The sequence below is a fragment of the Sorghum bicolor genome, chromosome 3 (genome assembly GCF_000003195.3).
Source record: "Sorghum bicolor cultivar BTx623 chromosome 3, Sorghum_bicolor_NCBIv3, whole genome shotgun sequence".
Taxonomy (NCBI): Eukaryota; Viridiplantae; Streptophyta; class Magnoliopsida; order Poales; family Poaceae; genus Sorghum; species Sorghum bicolor.
The window spans coordinates 8,489,778-8,502,068 of NC_012872.2; the positions used below are offsets into that span (position 1 = coordinate 8,489,778).

The 12,291-nt window shown below is 45.0% G+C and overlaps 1 protein-coding gene across 1 annotated transcript; it reads right to left on the reverse strand.

Annotated features, from left to right (window-relative positions):
* Nucleotides 9,712–11,998, reverse strand: LOC8079061 (protein WALLS ARE THIN 1). The gene is made up of 7 exons (XM_002457438.2): nucleotides 11,618–11,998; nucleotides 11,430–11,492; nucleotides 11,204–11,320; nucleotides 10,862–11,099; nucleotides 10,573–10,731; nucleotides 10,329–10,480; nucleotides 9,712–10,139 (listed from the first exon to the last, which is right to left on the reverse strand). The coding sequence occupies exons 1-7, from the start codon at nucleotides 11,827–11,829 to the stop codon at nucleotides 9,953–9,955; spliced, it is 1,128 nt and encodes a 375-aa protein (XP_002457483.1). The 5' UTR covers nucleotides 11,830–11,998; the 3' UTR covers nucleotides 9,712–9,952.

Here is a 12,291-nt window from a genome sequence, read left to right on the forward strand (position 1 = left end):
CATGACAAGCTCCTAAGGGTCTACACAGCTTGACCACACTCAATGCTCATAAGCAGTAAAAAGTAAATGTATGGTTCATAGTCTAATAAGCATGTACATATGGCTGTGGTAGGATTTTAAACTCTCATCATACAGGAACTCATCATGCAACATTTCAAAGATTTTCAAAGATAAAATTCTCCAGAATTCTAGCATCTCTAGGAACAGATAAACAGCAGCTCAACCTTCCCATATCGTATCCGTTAACAACTTAGACTTCAGATCAAGTTTTCATCCCATAAGTTTAGGTCTAGAGCAAGATTTAAATTATAACAGTTATGTCTAAACTTGAGAGAGAACTTCAAAATTGCAAATTAGGCAGAGCAACTATTCATCATATCCATAATAGAGTTTTATTATTAAGATTCAGATTAGCATAGCCACTTTATTTATTTATTAAACATACTAAGCAAAAGATATATATATAAGCACAAAATCTTTATTTGGTTTTTCATACTTTATATATTTTAATATTCTAACATAATATAAGTATAAAGATAGGTAGAAATACTTAGCGAGAATAATGGGGGTGCTTTCCCCCAAGCTGAATTTTGACGTAATTTCTCTTGATGTAGCTAGCAGGTGGCAGAGGTGTATTTGAAAGTCAGCAGCATTCTGACAGCGATTAGAATGTCCTCCGTCTGCTAGTCTTCTTGATTCTTAAATTCTGTGGAGCTCAAATAGATAACAAAGCTTGTGAAACTAATTAAGTGTTAGCATAAATATCTAGCCTTCATCATGTTGAGCTTCCTTAATAAATGTTATTTATTTAGCAGGATCATACACTTATTATTATTATTATTATATATATATATATATATTATATATTATATATTATATATATATATTTTTATTGTAAGATGAAAACTTATTTATTTTATTTTTATGCTACCACAGTGAATGTACTTATGGGTTTTATGCCATGAGCATACTCATATGGGGCTTACTATTTTTTAACATTTTTATTTTCTTTTCAAGATAGCATGAACCTGATTAACTAAGCAAATTATAATTGAATAATTGAAAGGAAAGGGTAACTACCAAGTTTACCTCTTGGCAATGCGTTCGGTATTTTTATGTCCTCCGCACGGGACTCTCTGTTTTCTCAGTCGTCCTGGGATTCGCTAGGTGGCGTAGTCGGTGATTCCGGTGGCGCCTCTCTTCGTGTATAACTATCTTCTCCCTCCACACCTGACTCGGTGCTACGGTCTCCTCAGAACAGTTCTGTTCAAGCTGTATGACTTCAGTCCTTATCACTTTTCCTTCGTAGTCTACCCATCCGTTCTTGATGATTTGCCTCCTCTTGGTTGCGGTTGCGTCGTCTTCTTGTTCTGACCTGCTTAGAGTCTTCAACTATATAGTTATGGTTAGTAAAATAGTTGCGTACCTTCTCAGAGAGAAAGTACATGTGGACTTCTCCGGTTCCAATGTAGATGATTGCTTTGATAGTGTTGAGGAACGGTCTTCCAAGGATGGTGGGTGGATCATATTCGTCTTCTCCCATGTCAATGACCTGAAAATCATCTAGAGCTGAATATATTGGTTGTAGGGGCATGGTTCCATGCAGGAGCTGATAAGTGACTGCGGCCATTATGTTGTCGTCAGATCCGGTGTCGTAGAGTGTCTTCTGAAAAGAGTATCCATTGATTGCGCACTCGATGCTTGGAACACCAGGGTCGTCCTTCTTGATCAAGAAAGGTGACTTGAGTCGACGATGTTGACCTCTTCCGACAAGGATCCAATGTTTTAAGTCTTCTGGACAAGACTTTCCACCATCTTCATCCCTTAGGTGCATCATTTGATTAGGTGTGGACCTTGACGTCTGCACCTCTTGATACGGTGTCACCCATGTTCTTCTTTGCCCAGCAGTTCGAAGTATGGTGTTGGCAATATCCTGCTCAGTGTGTTTGTGCTCATAGATCCAGGTCCTTCACTTGGTGGAGTCTGGGAGTTGTAAAACTCCTCCATGTTTTGCTTGAAGTGTACCCGTTCATAGAGACAAGGCAGAGATCAAGTGCATGGGCTCTGTTGGTGGAAAACACCAACAAAACCAAAAGTGTATTTGTTTTTCTCTAACCTTAAGCATAGTGAGCAAGACAAAGTTGATGGATAATAAGATCATGAGTGTAGTATTTGAAACATTTGTCAGATCAGATGGCTCAACCTAATGGAAAGATAATCTATCTATATTTATGTTTTGTTTATATCTTCCAAATATTGAATGTGCAACATATTAGCTTATATGTTTAGGAGCGTGGGATCACGAAGGTAGTACTAAGAACAAAGATTAAAGGACTAAACATATTGAATTAATTGAGTTGGTTAATCTGGAGTTATAAATCATACATGTTTGTCTCTTTATTTATGTGAATGCTAGAACCAAGGAGAAGCTTATAAAAGCGATAGTCAAGTACCTTAAGGTGTTACCTTACTTGAAGAGTGACGGTACAGTATCACCTTGTGGAAGCTTTCCTTTCTTAGCGGTTGTGCATCGTGTTTGTGGCACCCTCCATGAATCATCTCTTATGAGCCACGTCTTTCTTGTGCAAATTGTTAAACTTCATGTGTCACTTTCTTCATCTCCAATGCGAGTTTATCTCAGGACTTCTCAGGTTGATATTGAAAGTTTTCCTGCAGGGGTTAGTCCAACAAAATATCCCATATCTACTATAGCATACTATCGGCTTAAAAATCAACCTAGACACCATGTCTAATTTGATTTAGAAGGGCATTTTAACCTAAGCACCATGCTTAATTTAAAATCCCTTGGAAGTAAGATCATTATTCCTAAACTAAGCACCATGCTTAATTAAGAGATAAATGAAACTATTCCAAACCTAGACATATACTAAAGCAAATAAAGGTAGCATGAGAGCATTTATAGAGATCTACTTAAGTGGAGATGAAGTAGTGTAATTAGTATTTAACAAATTGAGCATGTCTCAAAGGTAAGGACAACCAACGTAGCAACATGGCAAAAGATGTTTTTATGTAAAGTACTCCCCCAAGCTTGAATTTTACAAAATTCAAGTTTGGATGAATTTAATTCAATGTTGTGTGATGGTTGGTTGGACATACCCTGTGCTTGTCATTCATCCGATCTTCTTGCTTTAATCCTGGAAAGGTTAGTGACAAGAATACCCGAAGGAATATTTCTACAATTATCTTTATATGCTCAATACACAAGGCAATGTTGCAAATAATTAGAAGTTCATGTTATGATCTGATAAGTGCTTGTTTTAGGACACTAAGCTTGTCCTTGGGAAACCATCAAGTTATGTTGGTGAAGTGGTTTCCCCTCCAACACCTACCTATATCAAGATCAACTCAACGAGATCTGCAATATTTATTATAGACATATGCATCGACAACCGCCCTTTTAAAGTTTTTATAAATGAAGAGGAAGAGGGGGTTGGAGATCTCAAATGTGGTAAGGATGGAGAGACAAATTGATTGGAGAGATGTTTTATATGAGCAAGGACTGGGTGAGGTATTTATGAAATAACTTCCATGCTCACTGTTGTTTCTCTCATTCTTAAACTCCAAGGATGATTCTTCATGAATGCTTAAATTCCTCTAGGATTGTCTCTCAAGTTTGTTTTATCTATCCATTCAATGGTGATAGCACATGGATTCAATGGTGATAGCACATGGATTTTTAATGCCCTCTAGCCATTGATGTTGCTCTTCTCGATCCTCCTTCTTATGCATGGGATGTCTAGAGAGATTCATAGGATTATCGGGAGGTTCAAGAGAAAAAGCATAGTAGAAATTATTAAGCTCAAGGATGGGTTGGATAGCCGAATTATGGGATTGAAATGTTTGGAAATCGGCTATTGAAACTTCCTCTCCTTGTATGGGAGATGATTCCTTCTCTATCTCTAAGATTTTTCTATGAAGACTAGTGCAAGAAGGATGTCTACGAATGAAGACATACCTTCCTTTACTAATAGATAAAGAAAGAAAGACTCTTCCAAAGGTTATATGATTAAGACCAATGTGAAAATATCTAGGAAAAACATGGTCTTGTAGGGCTAGGTCTAAACCAGAATTTATAAAAGATTCCCTAGGTGTAGCTAAAAGTGCATTATCTTTTTGATTAAAAGATAGGACCTCAGCTATAGAAAAGGGTTGGTTTTGACCTATTGCAATCAACTCCGGACACAGATCATAATTAGGGGCAGGACATGTTGACTCCCATGGTCTATGGCTGGTCTCCGAAGGTGCAAAGAATTTAATAATAGGTATGGAATTTGAGTTATCCATAAAGATAAAAATAAAAGATAAAAGAATAAAAGTATAAAAGTATAATACAAGATAATAGCAAGACTCAAAGTTATCTCAGCAAACCGTCTTTCTACCCGGCAACAGCGCTAGAAATGCTTGTTGATATTTGGTAACGCAATAAGGAAATGATCCGCAAGCGCACAGATATCGGTGAGCATTTCACCCGGGAGATTATCCAGAGTTATCGTATTTATATTTTTACCACTGGGAGAAAGGGTGCTTCTGACTAACCAAATCTATTGCTACTATCCCTTTAGGCTACAAAGAATGTCTCTTGATGTGAGTGACAAATAGAGAAGACTGCAACCGTAGTCTCCTTCTAACCTTGGTAAGGATGATCTACTGTTCTAATGGGGAGGCTAACGGAATCTAGACACCACAAAGTATGTTCAACCCGCACCTATAAACCCTATCCTTCCTGCTAACGAGATGTGGTCTGCAAAGGTAACTCGGAATTGTCACGTTCCTCACTACTACCACGGTCCAGCTAGTCAGGGAATATCTATGAGTACCCCAGCCTAAACACCACGTTTACGCCAGTAATTATTACTCTAAACTCTACGCGAAGAGATTAAAGTAAACTCATAAACCATAAGAACAATAAAAACAAGAACTTACTAGAATTTAGAAGTCGAAATACTGAAGAATCCTAGGAGCAAGCTTCGGGTTAGGAGAACTTGATCCCGCAGGTACAAGCTTGGAGTAGACACCGACAGGCCGGGCTTCCTCCAATCAACACCTCCACTCTATCTCTCTCAATCTAGTAGAAACTAGAAGATCTATTTCTACTTTACATTGGTTGCTAAGCCTAAAAAGAAATATTAATTAGAGAAGAGGTTTTCCTTCGAGGGCACCCCTCAATCTCTATGATAATTTCTTGTCTTCTCCAGGGGCCAGGGGGGTCTCCTTATATAGTCCTCCTCCTCTATGCATTTTTATGTCGGTAGGCGAGGTGGTACTATGTTTTCCTTGATCCAATAGGTCGGTGGAACATCCCGAGCGAAGAGAGTCCTGATTGGCATCCAACAGGGGGCGGGTGCCCAGGTCCTCAGGGCGGGCGCCCTGGGCCTGGCCCCTTTCGGCCTCCGCTTCCTTCCCGTGGCTTCTGGAGTCTTCTAGTTGGTAGAAAATTGCGCGGTGCGTTGATATCTCTATGTAATCGCGGTATGTGGGCCTTTCTTCTGTATTTTCTGATAACCCCCTACAGAAATAGACAAACACCAAACCTCGTGGAATTCTGTCAGATAAAACCCTAAGTCTAGATGTTGATTTCATTTGGATCCTTTTCTTTGTTTATTTGATAATTAAATTTGATACTTAAGGACCGTCAACAACTATCGGGAAGTAGTTGGCCATGACGTGCTCATCTCCTGCTGCTGATCGGACGGCGATCTCGTAAAGAGTGATCCAGTTTTCTGGATTTTCCTTGTCGTCGTATTTTTTGAGTTTCTCGAGCTTGAAATTGCGGGGCCACACGACCTGGCGAAGGTGTGAGGAGAACTGCCTCAGGCCCGGGGGGCCGTGTGTCGCATCATATTCGATACGACGCAGGTTCTCGTGGACTGCTCTCTCCGTGGCGCGCCTGTTGATGCGGTCTCGGGCGTCTTTGGGAGGGATGTTGTATCGAAGATCCCTGTGCTGGTTTACTTCCTGACCACGCCCGTGATTCTGCTCGCGGCGACCGCCAGCATCCCGACCGCCATCGCCACGCCATGAGTCTTTTCGATGATCGTTGGGGGAAAAGTCGCGGTGGTGTCCGCTGGGCTGTGGTGAGTTCCGGCTGCGGTGAGTCTGGTCGGAGGAGGCCTCTGTATAAGAGACGGCTTGGACTCTTTTGAGCAGAGTGGCTGTTTGCCCCATAGTAGCGATCAGATGTGCCCGAACGCTGGATTGGACGCCCTGGCACTCGGGAGTATCAAGGAGTCGATCTAAATTGGCCATGGCAACAGCCACATTGGCACTTGGCGTTTTGTAGACTTGCTGATCCCCGACCATGTCGAAAGCGTCACTGAGATTATGCGGCGGGAGTTGGCGTTCCTGGTCTGCGCGTCGTTGGGCACGGTCGGCGTTGCGCTGCTCGCGGAGCTGCCTCTGCTCGTCTGTTTCTCCATCAACGGCCGGCTCGTCGGCGCTGACGTTGAAAACGATATCTCCTCGCCGAGGTGGGAAGACCGGGAAACGAGGGAAACCCGGAGGATATGGAGGCAAATCCAGATCATAGTCCTCGTCTTCGGAGTTTATGACTTCAGTGGGAACGGAACCAGTGCTCGAATTTGTGCTGGAAGCCTGGCCGTCCCGTAGTTCTTGGACCGTGACCATGTTGACGTGGTGAAGAGCTGGTCGACCGTTCCACTTTGGCAGCCAACCCGCCTCGTTGAAAAGGGATTGGACATGCCGTGAGTAGAGAGAGGCCGAGTTATTCAGACCGCAAGGATACCCTTCCTCCGGATCGGCCTTGATCTTGACGGACCGTCCCGAGGGGGTGGAGGTTATCGTCAGAGTCGCCTCCAGCTGTTCGTGTGTCACGACACGAGTTGGCCGGTAGGAGTTGAAAAAATCCACCGGTGCGGCTTAATCAGGTCGACGTAAGATCCCATCTACTAGTTGGGAAGCTTCGAGAAGCTTGGAATCAGCGCGATCGAGTGCTCGGAGAAGATTCGAGCCGTCGATCTTCTTTCCCTTGTAGCGTGGGAGTGGTGGTCGGGTGCTCGGTACCAGCATCCGTGTGGTCGGAGCCGATGCCGCCGTCATCCCAGATTGGATCTGGGTTCCTTCCGAAACCATGGTCGTGAGACCGCCGCCGTGCGTCGTCCACGTGATCTGGCCGACGGTGAACGTGAGGCCTTCGGGCACGGCCACGGAAGCTGGAACGATGACCATCTTGTTCGTCAGAGAAGTTGTACGCACACCCCCTACCTGGCGCGCCACTGTCGACGAAAGCTAGTCGGCAGTCTACCTTGGGGTATACCCACGGTAGTAGTTTATCGGTAGACGGTGCGCAAACTACGAACTTGATGGTGACGCAAGACACGGACAAGCTTTTTATCCAGGTTCGGCCGCCGAGTTGGCGTAATACCTACGTCCTGCGTCTGGTTGTATTGATTTGTGTTGAGAGAATCACTTGTCCTAGGGGGGTCCCTTGCCTCTCCTTATATAGTCCGGAGGACAGGGTTACAGATCTAGGAACTAATCCTAGTCGGTTACAATTGCCATATATAGTTCGATATCAAATCCTATTCTAACCGACTAGAATCTTGCTTGATCTCCACGTCTCGTTTCCTTGCGCGAAACTCCAAGCTGTCGGATCAAGCCTCGAACTTGTCTCGTAATAGGCCAAGCCTCCTGGCCCAAACCTAGCCGTAAGGGTATAGGGGTTTATACCCCTACAGCCTTCGTCACCAATCTTGTCCGCCCGTGTCTTTATCGGAGCCTTCTCTAGCAAGACCTTCGTCGTCTGCCATCTCTGGTCGGGCCTTCGTTGCAGTCTTCTCCAACCAGGCCTTCGTCCGAGACCTTTGTTCTGGGCCTTCGCCCCAGACCTTCGTCGAGAGACCTTCTCTAGCTAGGCTTTGTCGGGAGACCTCCCTCCGCAAGGCCTTCATCAAGAGACCTTCGTTTGAGACCTTCATCCAGTGTCTTCTCCAGGAGGCCTTCTCATGTCAGCCTCTCCAGAAGACTTTCTCCCACCGGGACCCGGGAGGCCTCGGGCCTTCGTTGGGAGACCTCCCTCGACTGAGCCTTCATCAAGAGACTTTCGTCTAGGACCATCGCCAGGGGACCTTCTCCCGCCAACCTTTTTTGGGAGGCCTTCTCCTATCGGCCTTCTTCGAGGGACCTTGTGAACATCCATCGCGGGGCCTTCACATAGCACAACCTTAGCAGCCGGGGTACGGGAACATGGGCACGTTCCCCGTTACGGGAACTTCGTCCCAAAACGTGGAACAAGAACATCATGGAACGTCGCTCCCAAATACCGTGGAACGCAAATCATATGCAGGAGCAATCATAGGAACGTCAGTCCCAATCGACTATGGAACTTCGTGGTGTGTGTGCATACTGTGCCGTGCCCGTCCGTGAGCAGCCGGCGGCGGCGGCCGATAAAAAATCTAGTTGGTGATTGACTCATTGGCCTGGACCTGCAATGGACCTTAAGGTTGGAGTTGGACGGCCCAAAATGAAATAAAAAATACAACAGTACACTATATCACGCTATGAATCGAACTCATTTGGTTTAAAACAACACGTAAAACTACCTAAGCCAACCACTACCTCCCAGACACGTTCCTTTGGAAAGTGGAACACGTTCCACAACTTAGGCCTTGTTTAGTTCTCAAAAAATTTCAAGATTCCCCGTCACATCGAATCTTGCGGAACATGTATGGAATATTAAATTTAGACAAAAACAAAAACTAATTACACAGTTTGCCTGTAAATCGCGAGATGAATCTTTTGATTCTAATTAGTCTATGATTGGACAATATTTGCCACAAACAAACGAAAGTGCTACAGTACCCAAAAAACAAAATTTTTGCCAACTAAACAAGGGCTTAAAGGAACGAGACGAAGCTGTATACCCCCTACGTTCCATAGTTTATAAAAATATCGTACCGCGTACCATGTTCCCATACCACGTACCATATCTTCCAGGAACTTGGCTGCTAAGAGCACAACCATCAGGTCTTTTCCAGCTGGCCACCTTCTCCTGTCGACCTTCTTTGAGGGGCCTTCTCTTGTCGGCCTTCACCAAGTGACCTTCTCCAGCTAGCATTCACTAAGGGCCTCCACCTCTCAACCTTGTTCGGACGCTTGTCCTAACAAGTATTATGAAAATATACTTCATGATGTGTCTAATGATATTAATTTGGTATCATAAATATTGGTGTTATTTTTTATAATTTGATCAAATTTGAAATATTTGACTTAGGACGACTCAAGAACTTGCTTTATTTTAGGACGGAGAGAATACATTTCATGAAAAGAAGTGAAAACTTTTTACTAGCAAAAATCCTAAAAGGACTTATATCTTGGAAAATTCTGATATACTCTTGTTCCAAAATGTAAGGTGTACAGACAAAAAAATGATATTTTCTTCAATGTGACACTTCAACTTGCAGTTTTTATAAAAGGTATATCATTTGAAATAGCAATGCAGTATATATATTTTCCGTTTAAATCTAGTACCATCAACTTTTCATGGATAGGTAGGTCAAGTTTAGGAAGTTTAATTGATCGGCTATAATCAGTTAATCACAAAACGTCTGGTACTTTTAGAATCCGACTGAGTATTATTATGCTGCAGTTAGTAAGTTTTTTGCGTTCACTTTTAGGTGGTGTCTAGTATTCTTTATCTACTGAAGCTCCAATAAGTGTGTGATCACATCTAGATTGATTCGAATCATGGATGAAGTGATTTTATACTTATACGCTGCACAGTGTAACACTACAGCAGCAGAGTAGACTCACAGAGTCACAGCAGCATGGCTACTGTTCCACACTGGCAACCCATGCACACTTGTTCTTGGTTGCCTGATTGGAACAGCTGAAATCACACAACTCATATACGTTCCCAAATGCAAAACGACTACGGATGTCCATCCTTGGTCGACGACTAAACGATCATCACGCTTCACGCCAGCATGGCCGGAGCTTCTTCGTCTTTCACCGAAGCTTCTCCGCCGAGCAGGTGCCTCGTCACGTCTCCTCCCTGATGACGCGCCAGCTGATCCTGCAGGTTCCTGGCGGCCTTCTTCTCCGCGCTCTTGCCCCACAGCACGAAGTAGAGGCCGATGACGATCAGCACAGCTCCAATGATCCTGCCAAATTTAGATAGACGCCAAAGCACATGTCAGCATGCCTGCCAGTGCCAGAGATGCATGCAGGAGTTCTTGTTGCATGGCTGGGCTGCCTGATTGGGGTTCTGAATTCTGATCAGTTGATCCCCCCATGTGATCCCGGTAATCCGTGTCATGTTCGGATCTGCGCGCGCGCACGTGCGGCCTTACCCTCCCGTGTAGAGCTGGTCTCCGAGGATGGCGGCAGCCATGACGGCGACGGCGACGGTCTGCACTGGCTGGAAGACGGCGGTGAACAGCGGGCCTCCCCTGTCGATGCACCAGATCTGCAGAGCAAACGCGACCCCGGATGCCACCAGACCCTACCATCGATGATACACAACAAGACGACGACGCTTTCAGTTCAGTTTGGACTTTGGACTCACACAGCACAACACAGGAGTTTACTACGTACAGCGTATAGGATGGTGAAGAGCTCCACTCCTGAGTGGACCTTCCACCTGCTCAGGTCCTCCTCGGTGAAGACGGCAATGACCAGGAACTGGAGGAGCCCAAAGATGCAGGTCAGTGACAGGACCGAGAGCCTGGCTGGATATCTCTTCAGCACCGGCACCTGATCGAGTACATGTCACAGAAAAAGTTCACAAAAATCAGTGCATCGAATCGTAGGTCGGCACACCATACAGTAAGTAATTCAGCAATTTTGTGTGTGTGTGTGCTCATGCACTGAACTAGAGAACTACCTGCAGGACCATCCATCCGGACCAGGAGAGGCAGTGACCGAGGATGAAGACGCAGCCGAGAGTCCAGTTGAGGATGGGGCTGGAGGAGGACAGGGTCACCAGAGACTTGACGTGCAGATTGTGATGGAACAGCGGCAGGCCCTTGTACAGGGTTATCACGGTCGCCCCACCGATGCTCACCACCGTGCCCACCACCTTGGCCACCCCATGCCTCCTGCTCAGGTCCACCTGCTCAAGCCTGCAATTAAGAGCAAGGACATTCTTTCGATATCTTCAGTGAACACTCAACACTGCAGAATACTTAAATAGTCTGCCTAGTATTGGGTGGCGCAGTGCAATCACCTGAGGACAGCGGCCATGACGAAGGTGATTGCAGGGACGGTGTTCTGTATCGCAGAGGCGTAGGTTGGTGACAGGTGATACAGACCCAGGAGGTAGAAGCCCTGGTTTGCTGTTATCCTGAATAATAATCGTTCAATAACATCAGCACTTAGTTCAGGAATCAATCAAACAGCAGACAAAATAAACAATACTAACAAAGATGACACGGAATATCTGTCTCACTTACCCACACAGCGCTAGCAGAAAAAACTCCACCAGCAAAGAGAAGGTGAGTGGTGGTCTGTCTTTCCTGAAACAAGTTAACCGTGCCGACAAACATGTCAAGCATGCATATATCTAAAAGTTCAGTCTGATAGCATGCATTATTCAGAAAATCTGGAGCGAAACATGAGAGGCCGCCGGGCGGTTACGCACTTCTCGAGGAAGTAGGCGAACGGAGCGAGCAAGGCGAGGGAGATGACGTTCCTGTACACGATGAACACGATCTTGCTGACGCCCATGTTGAGCGCCGCCCTGGAGACAATGTGGAACCCTGCCAGGAGGAACTGCAGGGCCAGCACTCCGATGAACAGCTTCAGCTTCTCAGGAGCCATCGCCGCTGCACCTGCCTGCTGATCTCTCCCCATCGTCTCTCCTCTATCTCTAGTAACCTAGCTCACTGTAGCTCGGTATGTGCTAGTAGCTTGCAGGTAATGGTGCTGCTAGTTCGTTGCTTGTGTGTTTGAGATGCTTCCAAGGCGCATATATATAGGGCGTCGCTCGCCACTGCGTACGCCTCTCCTCTCGCTCTATCTTTCGATGTTCTAGCCTGGCACTTGGATGTGAGGAAATAATGGTCCTAAAGATAGACTGATAAAGACTAAAGAGACATGACAAATGCACGAATACAGCACTGCTATAGTGGTCCGAGAACAACCCCCTAATTGCACCTGCTTTACGTCATGTTTACGACACATTTGCAGTATAGCACTAGAAGTAGAACACGTTTCCATGCTTCTTACTTGTTCATGCAATGTACTTGTATAATCCACATATTTGTTTGCGAGTAGCAATGAATTCAGGTTATTCTAGTGTTAGGGTTTGTTTAG